This window comes from Cajanus cajan, chromosome 3, assembly GCF_000230855.2.
Source record: "Cajanus cajan strain Asha chromosome 3, NIPB_CcT2T_4, whole genome shotgun sequence".
Lineage (NCBI taxonomy): Eukaryota > Viridiplantae > Streptophyta > Magnoliopsida > Fabales > Fabaceae > Cajanus > Cajanus cajan.
Window position 1 is genome coordinate 77,314,566 of NC_138519.1, and position 19,277 is coordinate 77,333,842.

The 19,277-nt window shown below is 39.5% G+C and overlaps 1 protein-coding gene and 1 long non-coding RNA gene across 2 annotated transcripts; both read left to right on the forward strand.

Annotated features, from left to right (window-relative positions):
• LOC145956608 (uncharacterized) lies at window positions 1-1,508 on the forward strand. Its single transcript, XR_014432848.1, has 2 exons — window positions 1-784; window positions 1,082-1,508. It is a non-coding gene; the product is annotated as an uncharacterized LOC145956608 (long non-coding RNA).
• A 12,974-nt stretch (window positions 1,509-14,482) lies between these two features.
• LOC145956473 (uncharacterized) lies at window positions 14,483-18,415 on the forward strand. The gene has a single exon (XM_083072078.1). It carries the CDS (start codon window positions 14,483-14,485, stop codon window positions 18,413-18,415), a length of 3,933 nt encoding a protein of 1,310 aa, XP_082928204.1.
• The last annotated feature ends 862 nt before the right edge of the window (window positions 18,416-19,277 follow it).

Genomic DNA, 19,277 nt, shown 5'->3' on the forward strand with positions numbered 1-19,277 from the left:
AAATTAAAGAATTTCATTAAATGTCTAGTATTAAAATTAAACTTCAATTTTGATTAAAAAAAAAACACTTATAATACATTATATCTAAATTTTGTCCTTCTTGTATTTTGATATTGTATTATATAAAGATCTTTAATCGAATTCTCTTAACATTATTTCATTAATATATAACGAGACTCAACTTAAAAGCCAAAAGTTTATGCATCATGAATCTCAAAATTAATCTTCCAAATAATACGTTGGAATTTGCAAGTTTCAACATCAAGTTGGTGAAATTAAAATTCAAAGAAAGCTAAGCTCCTTCAATTTCATTGTCACCTTCCCATCTTACGGACCCCCGACGGTAACGAACAATTTAGAGCATGGAACTTTTGAGCCTCGTGTACGACATTAAACGCGTGGCCTTTTGACTATCACTACATTTCTAGAAGTCGTTTGCAGTTTCATTCACTCCAATAAGACAAAGGAATCAGAATGTGAATTCCCCATCTTATAAAGAACCCACATTCAAATGTTCATTTTGTAATAATTCCCAGTTACTAATTTTCATTTTTCTAGCTACTACCTCACTCCTGTCGTGTCTATCAATTGTAACATATGCTATTTTTCTCTCTTTATTAGCGTGTGGTCATCAATTGTAGGTCACAAAAAATGCCCACCCAAAAGTGGTTTATGCTCTTCTTTGCTTGTCTCCTAATAATTGCTCCCATGTTGTCTCTCAACGCAAATGGTGTCGATGCTACTCGGGTTCTAACCATCCATAGAAACAGTAACTATTTTAAAGGTGGATATCTCTCTATATATGCTACATATGTATAACTTTTATCAATAGAAAGGATTACAACATTTGAAATATTGAAAATCAAATTTAAGTCTTCATGTATTTATTTCAATCTTTCACTAGTTGAAATAATATATGTTAGATCTTAATTGTTCTTGTCATTGTTATTTCTACCAATAAAAGAATTTCATACTATTAAGTTCACTTTAATGATTCATATATGTATATGTCCATGTTCTTATTTTTTTTCTATATTTAATTTGGTTATATATACATATTAATACATGCATGGATATGTAGGGTACACAAAGCGTGAAGCTTATTCGACTCTGGGGCTCGTGTGCAAATGCTGTGATGGTAAAGGTCGCGAATGTAGAAGCACATGGGATGATGCTTGCTCCAATCTTGTGTGTAATCCATGGAAATATTAGGGTTTGAGCTACATAGATACATAATATATAAGCTTCAAAAATAAATTATCAACATTGAAATGCCTGAGATGTGCTATGATCATCATATACTATATAGTAGAACTACCTCGATCGCCTCGATCAACAGATCTCCTGCACTTCAAGTATATGATAATATAATATCAAACTAATATAATTGTTATCACTAGTGCCTTAATATAAAATGATTGTTAGTGTGACTTTCTTTAAGAACATAGAATTTTTAAATTCAACTTTGTTAGAGATTATGAATGCATGGTGATAATGATTAAAGGAAATTGTTTAATTTGTGGATCCAAATCTCATCTTGGTGTAGGTAATACGATGATATGACAAGAAGAGAAAAATATAAAATATTAAATAAGTGTCTCCAATATTAAGGACTTAAGGTGATGTCTATATATTCAAAGAAGAAAAAACATAGAGATAGATAGATATAGAGAGCATAGATATATTTTAATAGTGTTATAAATATCTTTTATTCTATCAAAGTCGCAATGCTTATAGCTAGCTAGTAGCTAGGCAGTACTAACTGTGATTTCTGCCAAATCCTTGATTTCCTTCTATTTTGCTATTTAACCTTTTAGATTAAGATATGTACGTCATGGAGGAAAAGTGTGAAAAAGCCTATAATTAACCATTACCAACCGTGATTTTCGCCAAACCCTTGAATTCCTCTTTTTTTTTTAACTTTATTATCTAATTAATTACCACTGAAATTAAGACATGTGGTTTCTTCAAAATTCTTACTATAACTCATTAATTCCTTCCGGTTTAGCCAACTGGTTCTTTTCCATAAGAAAAATGATAATGACTATGAATGAAAATATAGATTAATCAAAGTGATGGAAAGCCTAGAAATAATACCAACTTTAATGGTTTTATTTCATAAGAAAAAATAATGGTAAAAGTTAAGTACGAATGAAAATAAACAAAAAGTGACGAAAAGCCTATAACGGTATAACATATGAATGCAGTACCGGCCTTTTTTATATATAAATCCTTGAATTCTTTTGGTTCTTTTATTTTAAATAATATATAAATAGTCAAAATTCATATTACAACTCATTCTTATTATATTAATTAGCAGTTCTCTTCCTTGAGAAAATTAAATAGTATGAAAGAAGATGGAGAAAAAACTAAAACGTGACAAAAGCCTATATAGTATATAATACTAGTTGTGATTTATGTCAAACCCTTGAATTCCTTTTATTTTTCATTTTATTATTTATTGACCTATGTTATATAATACGCGATTTACATTTAACAAGGTTTTGAAATTCAACCTATTTCTAAGCATTTCAAATTTGACTTTTCACTCGAAATATACAAAGTCATAATATAATTTTATGTGCACAGTCATGTTTACTTTTCGACAAAGCTCAATTATATAAAATCTAATTTGCAAATTAATTACGATTCAATGATGGTTGTTTGATATTTAAGTTTAAATAGTAGAAACTATTCATCGATCTATTCAATACTCATCCATGCCAAATCATTCTGACAAACGTTCTTCTAAATTAGATAATTTTGACAATCTAGTATTTTCTTATGTCAAAAAGATTTTAAGTCAAAAAATAAAAAGAGCATCAAAAGTAAGTCAACATATCTAGCAATGTCAAAAAAAGAAAAGGTCAACCAAACTATATACACACATAAGACACCAAATTCCAACTTCCGACCAGCAAATATTCTTGAAAGATGAAGACGTATTTCTATCTTCGTCCAAGATTTGTTCAACAAAATCTTGGAATGAAACCTTTGCAATTTTTTTCTTGTGTATGTTCTGAGGATCATTTTCCAAATGTCAAAGACGGCTCTGAAGAAACCATTTTCCAAATGTCAAAACCTCAAACAACTGTAGTATTCTGTTCTGTATGTAGCGAAATCACATAGAGAAATCAAATTAATTATAGAAGAAAAAAAGAGAGACATCAAATTAACTTAAAATTCTATTTTTGTCCAGGCCATACAGTTGTTGATGTGGTAGAAATTATCAAGAGTGATCACACCTTATACTAATACAATTAATATATTAGTTTTTTTTTTTTATATTATTCAAGTCAACATGAACCCAAATAATTTGGTGACTTACTTGACAAATCTCTCCCACCAATTAATTGGTGCCATAGTCAACTAAACACGTCTTCTTTTTATAAATAATAAATTTTCCTATAAGGTCTTTGTCATCGTATCAAACTCATATGCATTTTTTTTAGTATGGATTTTCTCCAATGATAATTGTGTCATCTCCAATGTATCACATATCTGATGATACCGAACCTTAATATGTTTTAACCTTGAATGAAAAGTCAAGTTCTCGCTAAGATGGATTACTTTGACTATCACAATATATAAAACATGTTTTTTCTTATTTTGAAAGTCCCAACTCACTAGGAATTTCTACATCTACAAGAGTTTCTTGGCAACTTCTATTATAGCAATATATTTTGCTTCGGTAGAAGATAGAACAACACATTTCTACAAAAGTCATCATATAACTAAAAGTTGACTTCTTGGAATTCGCCAATCATATTTGCATTTATGTGACCATTCAACATAGGCTCACTAGCTACTTCCAAAACACAAACAAATTTCATATGTACCTCTGAGATACCTATATATCCACTTCATAGCTTGTCAATGCTCTTTACTGAGATTAAAGAGAAAATGACTAACTATACTAACAATATGAGCAATATCTACCGGCCTTATACACACTATTGCATACATCTAGCTACCAACTATAGATACATACATAATTTTTTCTATTTCTTTTTTATCTTTCTCACTTTTAAGACGTTGCTTTGAGCTTAACTTAAAATAACCTACAAGTAAAATACTAACAAACTTGGAATTGCCTGTACTAAATTTCTTTAATACATCATAAATAAGTAGTAATTAACTTATTGAATTGACATGGTGGACGTATAATAAATTTGTTACTGACTGGTTATTGAATTGACATGGTGGATATGTAATAAATTTGTCACTGACCGGATACTGGTACCTATTAATAAAACCATCTTAGGCAGCAACTACAGCAATTACTAAAGTAAAGACCATATTTTCCGAAGTCACCAAGTCGCAGACCCACATCTTTTTGCAGTTCTCACTTTTTTAACATTGAAAAGAAATAAGTTTGCCATTGTGATGATTCTGAAACTTTGGAATGGGAGGTCATGATTTTCTTATCAAGAAGAGGGTGCCCCCATTTTGTGTACGATATGAAGAAGGCAAATCAAAGTAGTTTTTAACTTCAAATATTAAAAACTTATTTACCCAAAAAAAAAAAAATATATATATATATATATATATATATATATATATATTGATGGAACTAGGTGAGGAAGATTGGTGTTCCTCAACTCTTCCATGCTTAGGACCGTTTGCACTTGAGGTAGACACTTGAAGAATCTCTGAATCCTCCTTTGAAGAAGCTCCAATGGAGGTGAAGCCAAGAATGAGGTTCGGTTACTTCAAGCTTGAGGTAGAAGCTTGATGAACCAAGGCAAGGTTTGAAGGAACCTTGAAGGAAACCTAAGAGAGGAAATCTCCACGGTTTTTATGACTCTTGAGTTGAGAGGAAAATCTGATTTCATTCTCAAAATATGTTCAAAAATGTCTTACAAAGTGTAGAAATCAAATATATAGGGAGAGGTAGCTTGTAGGAGAAGCTAACCTTAACCATGGTTCACTAGGAACCATGGTAGGATTAACTTAAACTCCCACGGTTTAGCTAGCTTCTAGGAGAAGCTAACCTTGACCATGGTTCACTTAAGAACCATGGTAAGGTAAGCTTAACCTCCCTTGGTTTAGAAGCTTGCAAGACAAGCTTCAAAACCAAGAGGTGAAGCTTGAGAAATTCGGCCAAGGAGAAGCATATGAGCTAGGCGGCTTTGGACAAAAATGGCTCCATGATTTAATTTGAAAAACTTTGATTTGGTTTAGTTAGGTTCATCATATGATGATGAGACCTAGCTAAATCAAATCTATGAAAAATTAGGAGCAAAATGAGTCTAATATGCAAAATTTTGCCTAGGCCCAATTCAGGCCCAATTTCTAAGCACACCCTCAAGCATTGCTAAATGTCACCCCCTTTTCCCTACTGAAAAAATATAAAATGAATGTATCATCTAGGGAGGTTAAATGGAGCTAAACTCTCCAAGTAACCTACCTTAAAAACAATATACACAAAATAGGAAAAAGCAAATAAAGTGCCTCTCAAATACAAAGGCAAAAATAACCTATACAATAGACTATGTATAAACTGTACAATATGAACAAATAGAACTAGACCTTCTCTTTATGATAGAGCATTCCAAGTGAAGATTATCTTGGGCCTAACAAGCCCATTAGTCTTCTCAAGATCCAGCTCTTCCTGTATCCTCCTAGCCATAGCTCTGGTCACTGGGCCCTTGGCCCATGGTCTATCATCCCCTCCTTCTTGAGAAGGATTTGTCCTCAAATCTGTAGGTTCTTCTTCCTCATCATAACCTGCAAAGGGAATAAGATCACTTATATTAAAAGTGTTACTTACTCCATAATCACTAGGAAGATCTAACCTGTAAGCATTATCATTAATTCTTTGGAGGACTTGGAAGGGACCATCTCCTCTTAGGTTGAGTTTTGACTTTCTTTGAGAAGGAAACCTTTCCTTTCTCAAGTGAAGCCAAACCCAATCCCCTTCCTCAAAAATGAGGGCTTTCTTTCCCTTGCTTCTATCTAAAGCAGTTCTCTCATTTTGTTGTTGTATTTGAGTTTTAACCTTCTCATGCAATTTCTTAACAAATTCAGCCCTCGATACCCCTTCTTTATGAAAATAATGAGAAGAATCTGGTAGGGGTATTAGGTCTAAAGGAGTAAGAGGGTTAAAACCATATACAACCTCAAAAGGTGAGATTTTGGTAGTCTTATGGACTACCCTATTGTAAGCAAATTCAATGTGGGGCAAGTACTCATCCCAAGATTTATGGTTACCCTTAAGGACTGCCCTTAACATTGTAGATAGGGATCTATTAACTACTTCCGTTTGCCCATCAGTTTGTGGGTGACAAGTAGTAGAGAAAAGTAATTTAGTTCCTAGCCTACTCCAAAGAGTTTTCCAGAAATGACTAAGGAACTTAGTATCCCTATCTGAGACAATAGTTTTGGGTAGACCATGAAGTCTAACCACTTCCTTGAAGAAGAGTCTTGCTATGTTGCTTGCATCATCTATTTTGTGGCAGGGTATAAAGTGGGCCATTTTACTAAATCTGTCCACTACCACAAAAATAGAATCCATGCCTCTCTGGGTCTTGGGCAAGCCCAAAATAAAATCCATACTGATATCAACCCATGGAGAGTTAGCAACAGGCAAGGGTGTATAGATGCCATGAGGCATTACTTTAGACTTTGCTTGTAAACAAGCTATACATCTAGAGCAAAACCTCTCAACATCCCTTCTCATATGGGGCCAAAAGAATTTTTCTTTTAGAAAACTTAGAGTCTTTTCAACTCCAAAGTGCCCCATGAGACCACCCTCATGACTTTCTTGAACAAGGAGTTTTCTTATAGATCCTTGGGGTATACAAATTCTTCCCTCTTTATATAAGTACCCCTCAGAAATATAGAAACCTCCTTGAGGCTTTGCTAAGCATTGGGTATAATTTTCTTTAAATTCGAGATCATTAGTATACAATTCCTTAATGTGATTAAATCCCAAGATTTGAGATCCAAGGGAGATTATCAAAGTGTGTCTCCTAGAAAGGGCATCAGCCACAACATTATTTTTCCCTTTCTTGTATTTAATCACATATGGAAATTGTTCTAAGAACTCTACCCACTTAGCATGCCTTTTGTTTAGCTTGCCTTGGCCCCTCAAATATTTAAGTGACTCATGGTCACTATGAATGACAAATTCTTTGGGAATAAGGTAGTGTTCCCAAGTTTGAAGGGCCCTAACTAAAGCATAAAGCTCTTTGTCATAGGTAGGGTAGTTAAGAGAGGCACCTTTGAGTTTTTCACTGAAATATGCAATAGGGTGCCCACCCTGTAACAAAACCGCACCTATGCCAACTCCAGAAGCATCACATTCTAACTCAAAAGTTTTTGAAAAATCTGGTAGAGCTAGAAGTGGTGCATGAGTAAGCTTATGCTTTAAAGTTATGAAGGCATTTTCTTGTTTCTCTCCCCATATAAATTCCACATTTTTCTTGACTAAATCATTTAATGGGGAGGCAAGTGTGGAGAAATTAGGAACAAACCTCCTATAGAAGCTTGCCAAACCATGGAAGCTCCTAATATCTCCAACACTTTTAGGAGTGGGCCATTCTTGGATGGCCTTGATTTTCTCGAGGTCCACATGAACCCCTTTTTTACTAATTATAAACTCTAGAAAAACTACACTATCTACACAAAAGGTACATTTTTCTAAATTTCCAAAAAGTTGATTTTTCCTAAGAATATCAAAAACTTGCCTTAAGTGTCCTATATGATCACTTAGACTCCTACTGTATATGAGAATATCATCAAAATAAACTACTACAAATCTACCTATACAATCCCTAAGGACATGATTCATGAGACGCATGAATGTACTAGGAGCATTGGTGAGCCCAAAAGGCATCACTAACCATTCATATAATCCAAACTTGGTCTTGAAAGCGGTTTTCCATTCATCTCCTTCTTTGATTCTAATTTGATTGTATCCGCTTTTAAGATCAACTTTAGAAAATATGATGGCTCCATGAAGCTCATCTAACATGTCATCAAGCCTAGGGATGGGGTGTCTATATTTCACAGTGATGTTGTTGATGGCTCTACTATCACAACACATTCTCCACTTGCCATCTTTTTTTGGAACCAACAACACTGGAACAGCACAAGGACTTAAGCTCTTTCGAACCCAGCCCTTCTCCAACAAATCTTGGACCTGAGACTCAATTTCTTTAGTTTCTTGGGAGTTGGTCCTATAGGCAGGCCTATTAGGTAGGCTAGCTCCAGGCACCAAATCAATTTGATGTTCTATTCCTCTAGAAGGAGGAAGGCCCATTGGACCCTCGGGAGGAAATAGATCATCAAATTCTTTTAAAAGTGTTTTTACCCCCTTAGGTAAAGTCTCATGTCCACTAGATGTGGCAGTGCAAGAAAGAGTTCCTTTACAGAGAAGGAAATAAGAGGGTTGTTGAATCAAGAGGGTTTGTTTGGAAATTTTATTCTCTTGATTAACGACCTCTAGGGAGGGAACTCCTTTCTCCCTAGATTCCTCTCTATCCTTAAGTTTCACAGACTTTTTTTTTTTCTCTCTTCTCTTCTTTTTTTTATAAATCTCTTTTCACTATCTCTTTTGAGTTTCATTTGTGCTTGATCCTCAGCCACCTGTTGAGGAGAAAGAGGATGAAGCACAAACTTTCTTTCCTTATGTGTAAAGGTAATCTCGTTAGTAAGGCCATTGTGCATGGTTTTCTTATCAAATTGCCATGGCCTTCCTAATAAGATGTGACAAGCTTCCATTGGTACTACATCACATAGCACCTCATCTTCATAGTTCCCAATGGAAATTTTGACCTTTACTTGTTGGTCAACTGCTAAATCACCATCCTCATTAATCCAATGGAGTTGATAAGGTTTAGGATGGGAATTAGTAGTTAAACCCAACTTCTCAACCAGCCTAGTGCTACAACAATTACACCATGAGCCACTATCAACAATGAGAGAACATGCACTGTTTGAAACTTTGCATCTAGTATGAAATATGTTCTCTCTTTGTGATAGAGTATCACTAGGTTGGTTGTTGAGGAGTCTCCTAATCATTAAGAGCTCCCCTTCATAAGGAAAAGTAGACTCTACACCTTTCTCTTGATCACTTGCTTCTTCCTCACTATTACTAGAGGAAGTAGTAACCTCATCTTGGCTACTATAAATGTCATGCCCCCTCATGATCATTACCTTCTTTGTGGGGCATTGGGAGGCAATGTGGCCTCTCCCTAAACATTTAAAGCACTTAATATCACTAGTCCTAGAACTAGTGTGTGTAGTGTCCTTTCCCTTTCCCTTATCTTTTTCTGTGGCTAGATTTTTGGAGGGTTCAAAAGATTTCTTCTTTTCAAAAGTTTTTCCCTCCTTCTTGGAATATTTCTTTAGAAATGAAGAGTTGGAGCTATTTTTGTAAGATTTCCTCATTCTTTGTTGTTCTACCCTTACACAAAGTTGGACCAAGTCATTTAGGTCCCTGTAGGGTAGTAGCTCCACTTGGTCTCTTATTTCTAAATTAAGACCACTCAAAAATCTAGCTACAGTAGTAGCTTCCTCTTCCCTAATACAAGCCCTCATCATTAATAGCTCCATTTGTTGCCTGTACTGTTCTACAGACATGTCTCTTTGTTGGAGCCTTTGGAGCTTATTCATAAGCTCCCTCCCATAGTAGGTAGGAATGTGCCTCCTCCTCATTGCACTTTTAAGATCATTCCAATATTGAATTGGAGGATCATTGTGGAGGCGTCTCTCTCTCTCTAGGGCTGTCCACCAATACATGGCATGCCCTTGGAAGCTAAGGGCAGCCAAAGGTACTTTCCTCTCTTCACTTACCCTATGGCAAGCAAAGAGTTGCTCAACCTTCATTTCCCAATCTAAATAAGACTCCACATCATCTTTGCCAAAGAATTGTGGGAGGTCAACCTTGACTTCCCTTGGCCTAGTAATTCTCCTAGGAGTATGTTGGTAGTGATCCCCTTGATTCATGCTTTCATTAGGGGATGTGTATTGGGAATGTGAGCTCCTACTCTTTTTCCTATGTTTCTTCATATCTTCTTTCAATTTTTCCTCCTCTTGTCTTAAAATTCTCAACTCTTCCTCAAGATAAGCAAGTTGTCCTTCTCTTTCAATTCTTTCCTTCTCTCTTTGAATGGACTCTTGCTTTTTCCATAGTTTAAGTGATTTGAGCTCTTTAGTAATGTAAGAAAGACTTTTTGGAGGGCCATCACTTTCACTATGGGAGGAATCTTGAGACATTTTAATTCAAGAGATATTTTTCACACAAAAATAGTTTTTATGAAAATAAGGTTTTGGAGTGCTTTAGACTTGGCACTTAGAGGTCTAAGAGTACAAATTGAACTTTGGAGGGAGGTGAGCTACTAAAGAGCCACTTAATAACCAAGCCTCTTCAAGTAAAAATCTCTAAACCCCCTTGTACTTTTGTCTTGCACAAAACAATTTTCACAAAGAACTTTTCTAAAGAAAATAACAAGCAAGTGCCTATGTGTACAATTTATAAAATGCTTGAAAACATAAAGAGCATGAAAACATAAATTGCTTGAAAACTTAAATGACTGAAAACATAAATTGCTTAAAACATAAAGTGCTTGAAAACTTAAAGACAAGAAAACTTAAACTAGACGTTTAAAGCAATAAAACCTAAGTGAGAGCTTGAGAGGTACCAAAGACCTTCAAGGACCACTCTCACAAGTACTACACGTGGATTACTATAAAAGTTCTTAAGGAGAGATGGAGATACACCAAAGGCACTCCAAGACACTCCTTAATAAAGGCCTTGTACAAAAATTTAGAAAGCAAAAATTACAAGGTAAATGAAATTCAAATTTGCTTCAAATGAAATGTAAATTTACACTCCAAATGAAATGTAAATTCACTCTCAAATGAATTTAGTGGCTGCACCTAATTTTAAGGAAAACAAATTAGCCACTAATTTAGAACAAATTTAGAGACGGATTTTGTAATGAAAAACTAGGTTTTAGAAACCAAAATTTCCGTCACTAAATTTAGTTCTAGATTTTCACAAAAAATTTTCACAATTGGTTTAGTTTCTTGTTGCTCCAAATCAGCCACCAACTGCAGCCTCACAAGGTGTTTCACTCCTCTCTTTAGAAGCAACTTTGATATTAGTCACTTCTAGGTGTTTCCAAGAGCCTAGCCACCAAGAGAGAACAAACTCCCTAAGCAACCACCAAAGCCTTCAAGTGGATGTCCTTTGCCTTGGCCTCCTACACCTTTCAAGAAGCACTCAACCACCTTCAAGACTGAATATTAGTGCTAAAACTGAAAATGAACAATTTAGAATGGCTACACCAATTGGTGGAAAACAAATGAGACAAGACTAGAAAGAATTCCACAAAAAGACAAGCAACAATTAAAGGAAATTTTGAAGGCTAGCACACAAGATTAACCTAGGAAAGGCACTAGAATGGATTACAAAATTAAAAGCTAAGATTAGAAAACAAAATAAGACTCAAAAATGTGGCTGGTCACAAAGATTTACATGCAAAAACAATACCAAAACCGAGAGCACTCTTAACCAATTTTTACTCCTTTTTTTTTTGGCTTTTTCTTTTGCTATTTTCTTTCTTTTTCTTTTGTAAAATATTTTTCACTTAATTTTCTTTTGATGTTCAGGAGTTTCAATGCCTCTTTATCACTTATAAGTCTCGGTTTCAATATAGAAAAAACTGCAGTAAAATTTCACACAACACAAGAGGTGTTTTCATGCATGTTACAACTAGTGCTTCACTCTTTTGTATTATTTTTAGGTCAAACTTTTAAGCACTCATTCCTTTGTTTTTCTCATGCATATAAAACACACACACCTCTGTTTTGGTTCTGTTTTAAGGCAAAAAAAATTGCACAAAGTTTCAGCCACAACACAAGACTCAAAGAAACCTAATAGGAATTAGTGTTTAAGAATTTTTTTGACAAAACTTTTAACAAGACATAATAGAAACTTAACTCTAGGAAATTTGCTAGAACTATTAGCAAATTAAGAACTCAAACATGTAAAGCAAAAGCACATATAGGAAGGTTCAGATTTATCAAGAAAATATTCAATAATTTTCGGACACAAAAACACAAAGCAAAAAATTAGGTCAAACAAGCTATTCTAGGAAGTTACAACATATAAAGGACTACACATGACTTACTAGGACAAAACAAGTGATTCAAAACCAAAATCTATGCAATATGAATGTTGTCCAATCACGGACACATGTTATAGAATGAAGAGACTCAAGCAAAATTAAAAACACAAGTATAGGAACCTAAAGCACAACAAAACCGGTTTGATTCAAGAATTAGGAGAACAAGCAAATATGAATCAAACAATTATTATGTGACATTTTGGATCCATCAACGTGTGAATAAAATCTAGATCCATTCAGCAAACATAAGAAGACATGTAATAGAAGGAAGATACAACACGGATTCAAGTAGAAAAGTTTGGAAACAAAACCTCAAGAGCACTAGGCTCTAGATACCAAAAATGATGGAACTAGGTGAGGAAGATTGGTGTTCCTCAACTCTTCCATGCTTAGGACCGTTTGCACTTGAGGTAGACACTTGAAGAATCTCTGAATCCTCCTTTGAAGAAGCTCCAATGGAGGTGAAGCCAAGAATGAGGTTCGGTTACTTCAAGCTTGAGGTAGAAGCTTGATGAACCAAGGCAAGGTTTGAAGGAACCTTGAAGGAAACCTAAGAGAGGAAATCTCCACGGTTTTTATGACTCTTGAGTTGAGAGGAAAATCTGATTTCATTCTCAAAATATGTTCAAAAGTGTCTTACAAAGTGTAGAAATCAAATATATAGGGAGAGGTAGCTTGTAGGAGAAGCTAACCTTAACCATGGTTCACTAGGAACCATGGTAGGATTAACTTAAACTCCCACGGTTTAGCTAGCTTCTAGGAGAAGCTAACCTTGACCATGGTTCACTTAAGAACCATGGTAAGGTAAGCTTAACCTCCCTTGGTTTAGAAGCTTGCAAGACAAGCTTCAAAACCAAGAGGTGAAGCTTGAGAAATTCGGCCAAGGAGAAGCATATGAGCTAGGCGGCTTTGGACAAAAATGGCTCCATGATTTAATTTGAAAAACTTTGATTTGGTTTAGTTAGGTTCATCATATGATGATGAGACCTAGCTAAATCAAATCTATGAAAAATTAGGAGCAAAATGAGTCCAATATGCAAAATTTTGCCTAGGCCCAATTCAGGCCCAATTTCTAAGCACACCCTCAAGCATTGCTAAATGTCACCCCCTTTTCCCTACTGAAAAAATATAAAATGAATGTATCATCTAGGGAGGTTAAATGGAGCTAAACTCTCCAAGTAACCTACCTTAAAAACAATATACACAAAATAGGAAAAAGCAAATAAAGTGCCTCTCAAATACAAAGGCAAAAATAACCTATACAATAGACTATGTATAAACTGTACAATATGAACAAATAGAACTAGACCTTCTCTTTATGATAGAGCATTCCAAGTGAAGATTATCTTGGGCCTAACAAGCCCATTAGTCTTCTCAAGATCCAGCTCTTCCTGTATCCTCCTAGCCATAGCTCTGGTCACTGGGCCCTTGGCCCATGGTCTATCATATATGGACCGTCGTGGCCCTAGGCCGAGAGGGGACCGTCATCATCCTAGGCCGAGTATCTTCTCGGAAGGAGTGAATCGTGGCGCCCCAAACCGAGTAGATTCTCGGAAGCTGAGAACTAACTCGACTAACATACCGTCTAGGAAAAATCCCGACTAGACCCTCTACTCGTCCAATATCTGACGGTACTATCACAAGGTGTGGCAACTCGTCTACAATCTCGGTTACGTGCACCCGAGAGGAAATTCGTCACTAAGCGAAGGGACATCTCGAATCACACTTCGAGCCTTTTCGCCTTCTACGCTCAAGGCTGGAGGACAAGTGGACCGTCGTGGCCCTAGGCCGAGAGGGGACCGTCATCATCCTAGGCCGAGTATCCTCTCGGAAGGAGTGAATCGTGGCGCCCCAAACCGAGTAGATTCTCGGAAGCTGAGAACTAACTCGACTAACATACCGTCTAGGAAAAATCCCGACTAGATCCTCTACTCGTCCAATATCTGACAATACTATCACAAGGTGTGGCAACTCGGTTCCAATCTCGGCTACAGGCACCCGAGAGGAAATTCGTCACTTTCCCGATCGGTCTCCTTGTGAAGGCACTCTCGGTAAAATACCGACTTGACTAACAACCACCCACTCCCGCGACCTCAGGATAAGAGCGGTTAAGGAGAATCCCGAAAATCGCGGGGTCCACGAAGCCCATAAACACAAAAGTATAAAACCCAAAACCCTAGAGCTAGGAAGACAGATTACACTTTTGAATGCTCTGGCTCTGAGGCACGATCTAGGAAAAAACCCTAGTCCACCTTTTGGCCGGAACATTTTGGCGCCCACCGTGGGGCTACGGTGAAATTCTTCCTACGCCCCAAGTCATAGAGAAAGACCTACGCTTTATCATGGCGAGAGGCGGCAACAACAATAACTCACAACCCCCTACCATGGAGGAGATGATGGCTATGATCAATGGTTTACGAGAGGATAATGCACGATCCAGGGAGAGAGAGGAGGCCATTCAGCGCGAAAACGAGGAGATCAGGAGGCGAGCGGATGAGTTACAGGCCAGGATAGAAGCCAACTCTAGAACGTCAGAGGAGGATGTCATGCAGGAAGTTCCAAGGGATTTTCGGCCTTTCTCGAAAGCCATAGAGGCCGAGGCCATCCCTAGGGATCATCGAGTACCGCAGGTCGAACCTTTCGACGGGTCACAGGATCCCAGTCAACACTTAACAGATTTCCGAGCTCAGATGCTGATTTGCGGGGGAACCATGGAAGCTCGTTGTAAACTGTTCATGGGTACGCTCAAAAAGGCGGCACTTGATTGGTTTAGCGGCCTCCCCGACCGATCTATCACCGACTTTGACATCTTTAGTCGGTTGTTCATGGCCCAATTTGCTGCTAATAAGAAGAAGCCACCGATAACGTCGGATTTATTTGACCTTAAGCAGCAAAGGGAGGAGTCATTGAAGGATTTTCTGCAGAGATTCAATGAGGTGGCTCTAAAGGTAGCATCGTTGGATGAGAAAATGGCGGTCATCGCCTTTCAGAAGGGTTTGCGGTCCGGAGCCTTCGACATTGCGCTCGAAAGAGCTAACTGTCAAACAATGTCGGAGGTAAGGGCCTTCGCATTAAGTCACATAAAGACGGAAGAAAATCATATCATTAAGAGGGCAGCGGAGAACCGAGAGGCAGCAGGAAGCAATAAGGAGACTAACAAACATCTCCGGCCGCGATCGGATTGGAGTAAGCGACGCGACCAGTATAACCTGAAGGAGAGTAATTATCGACAGGCTGATCGCTTTGGTCGGTCAAGGGGGGAGTGGCCTCGTAGCAAGGAGGAGGAGAAGTCTACGCCACTTAATGTTTCCAGGCGTCACATCCTACAGGACGTCAACAGTGCGTCATTATTCGAGTTCCCAGAGGCGACTGACCGCCAGTTGGGACCTCACAAAACCGATTGGTGTGATTTTCATCGGACTCATGGACACAAGACGGAGAATTGTTTCGTTCTCGGGAGGCAGATCGAGCGCCTTATTAAGGAAGGACGATTGAAGGAGTTTATCGCAGGAAAGCAGGGAGAGAGCTCGTCCGACAGGCGACATAGGCAGGAAGGAGAAGAAACCAGGAGAAGAAGGCGCGAAGGGAGGTCTCCACCGAGAGATCCCCCGCAACAATCTGCTGAGGCGCATCAACAGGCTATCCATGGAGATTTCAACACCGTAGCAGGGGGATTTGCAGGAGGAGGGCCGACTTCGGCGTCCCGGAAGAGATACTCTCGATCAGTACTATCGGTTGCGGAGTGGTCGAGACCTACTCGGTCCGATATCACGTTCTCGGATGTCGACTTCAAAGGCGTGTCACCACACGAGGATGACCCAATAGTCGTCTCGGCGGTAGTCATGGGTTACAATGTGAAGCGTGTACTGGTGGACCAGGGTAGCTCGGCAGATATACTTTTTTGGGAGGCTTTTGTTGGTATGAAAATTCCAACGGATCGCCTTATGCCATACGCTGGTACGTTAGTTGGTTTTGCAGGTGACCAGGTAACAACTAGAGGATATGCCGATTTGGAGACAACTTTCGGCCATGGAGAGAACATGAAGACTGTCATTGTCCGATACCTGGTGGTGAACGCCCAATCATCCTACAACATACTAGTTGGCCGACCGACACTAAAAAAGTTGGGAGCGGTCGTCTCCACACCTCACCTAAAGCTGAAGTACCCTTTACCCAACGGAAAGGTGGGTGTCGTCTGTGTTGACCAAAACGTGGCGAGGAAATGTTACGAAGACAGCCTGAGGGCGAGACGACACCTATATGTGACACAGGTAGATCGGGGTATTCAGTCAATCGAGTTAGATCCGAGAATAAGTCACTTCGATTCCCGACCAGCCCCAGCCGAAGATGTAAAGGAGGTTACCTTGACCGAGGGGAAATCCGTCAAGATTGGTGTATCTCTGAGCAAGGAAGATGAGGAGGGTCTGGTAGAGGTGCTGAAGAACAACATATCAGCTTTTGCATGGAGCGCCGGAGACATGCCAGGCATTGATCCTGACTTCCTATGTCATCATCTCATGGTCGACCCCAGGGCGAAGCCCGTGATCCAAAAAAGGCGAAAGTTTGGGGAAGACAAGAGGAAGGCTATAGTAGACGAGACCAAGAAACTGATGGCAGCCGGTCACATTCGGGAAATCCAATACCCGACCTGGCTGGCGAATGTAGTGATGGTACGAAAGAGTAATGGGACCTGGAGGATGTGCACGGACTTTACCGATCTGAACAAGGCTTGCCCGAAAGACTCATACCCACTACCCAACATAGATTCCTTGGTCGACAATGCCTCAGGATATGGATTGTTAAGTTTTATGGACGCTTACTCGGGTTACAATCAAATTAGAATGCATCCTATGGATGAGGACAAAACGGCTTTCATTGCCGATCAAGCTATTTGCTGTTACAGGGTCATGCCTTTCGGTTTGAAGAACGCAGGAGCAACGTACCAGAGGCTCATGGACAGGATCCTGGCAAAGCAGCTTGGAAAAAACGTTGAGGCATACGTGGATGACATGGTGATCAAATCGGATAGTCTGTCTCGGCATTACGCCGACTTGCAAGAGACCTTTGACACATTGGCACACTACCGACTCAAATTGAACCCTGCGAAGTGCTCCTTCGACGTCCAAGCAGGAAAATTCCTCGGTTTCCTGTTAACACATCGTGGCATTGAGGCAAACCCGGATAAGTGCTCTGCTATAATCAACATGAGAAGTCCCGCGACGGTAAAGGAGGTCCAGCAGTTGACGGGGAGAATGGCCTCCCTCTCTCGGTTTCTTTCAAAGGCAGCGGACAAGTCGCTCTCCTTGTTCCAATGCTTGAGAAAGAACGACAAGTTTATGTGGACAGGAGAATGTGAGACGGCGTTCGGCGAACTCAAGCAAGCTCTCACCTCACCACCGATACTTTCTAAACCTCAAGTCGATGTCCCACTGCTGATGTATATGTCGGCATCCGATAGCGCCATCAGCACGGTGTTGGTACAGGAGAGAGGTAACTCCCAACTGCCTGTTTATTTTGTTAGCAGGGTGTTACAAGGAGCAGAGGTTCGATATCAGAAGATTGAGAAATTGGCCCTTGCAATACTTGTTACCGCACGGAAGCTGAGACATTACTTCCAGAGTTATGAGGTGGTAGTGCGAACAGATCATCCGATCAGGCAAGTGTTACAGAAGCCCGACCTAGCAGGAAGAATGATGAAGTGGTCGGTGGAACTTTCAGAGTACTCCATCAAGTACGAACCAAGAGGAGCAATTAAAGCTCAGACGTTAGCAGACTTCGTGATGGAATTATCGTCCCCGGCGAAGCAAGATGGTATAGAAGAGACAGAGTCGATCTTATCTGTTGACGGAGCCTCGAACCTCAGAGGAAGTGGAGCGGGAATTGTCTTGGAAGGGCCGGGAGGAATCTTGCTGGAACAATCCTTGCGATTCAAGTTCCGAGCAAGCAATAACCAGGCCGAGTACGAGGCATTGTTGGCCGGCATGACATTGGCAAAGGAAATGGGGGCGACGAGCTTATCAGCACGAAGTGACTCCCAACTGGTCACAGGGCAGGTAGCCGGCACCTTTCAGGCGAAGGACCCTCAATTGGCAAAGTACTTAGAAAAGGTTAAAGCCTTATCGGAAAGTTTCCAAGACTTCACACTTAATCATGTGCCGCGAGAGCAGAATTCGAGGGCCGACTTGCTCTCCAAACTTGCAAGCACCAAGAAGCCGGGAGCCACTCGGTCAGTAATTCAAGAGACGCTAGCACAACCCAGCATCAACGAGGCGTGAGGAAATGTCCAATTCATCCAAGAGGAGCTTAATTCGTGGATGGGACCGTACATCGCATATCTAACTCGGGGAGAGCTACCGGAAGATAAGAGGGAGGCGTCATTGGTTCGAAGGGAGTCGGCCAGGTTCGTAGTCATCAGCGAACGGTTATACCGAAGAGGCTTCAGCTCTCCTCTCCTGAGGTGTTTGACCATGCCGCAAGCGAAGAGAGTGATGGATGAGATACATAGCGGAATGTGTGGGAGCCACATTGGGGGCCGAGCATTAGTATATAAAGTTGCCCGAGCGGGATATTTCTGGCCATCGCTAAGGAACGATTGCGTCAACTGGGTTCAAAAATGCGATGGATGCCAAAGACATGCAACCCTACACCATTCTCCGGCTGAGCGACTACACTCAATCCTTTCCCCTTGGCCTTTCCACAAGTGGGGGATTGACATACTCGGTCCATTCCCGATTGCTGTGAGACAACTGAAATTCTTGATAGTGGCGGTAGATTACTTTAGCAAATGGATCGAGGCGGAACCGGTGGCAAACATCACAGCAGAAAAGGTGAGAGTTTTCCTTTGGAGAAACGTGGTATGCAGATATGGAGTCCCACAAATGCTCGTTTCCGATAACGGGACCCAGTTCGCAAGTACGAGAGTCCGTGATTTTTGTAAAGAAGTCGGAATCCGAATGGCGTTCACGTCTGTCGAACACCCACAGTCTAACGGCCAGGCAGAGTCGGCAAACAAGGTAATCCTCTCGGGCATAAAGAAGCGCGTTCAAGAATCGGGTGCTTCATGGGTAGAAGAACTTCCCCGTGTGCTATGGTCGTACCACACAACTGTTCATTCAACCACCCAAGACACTCCTTTTA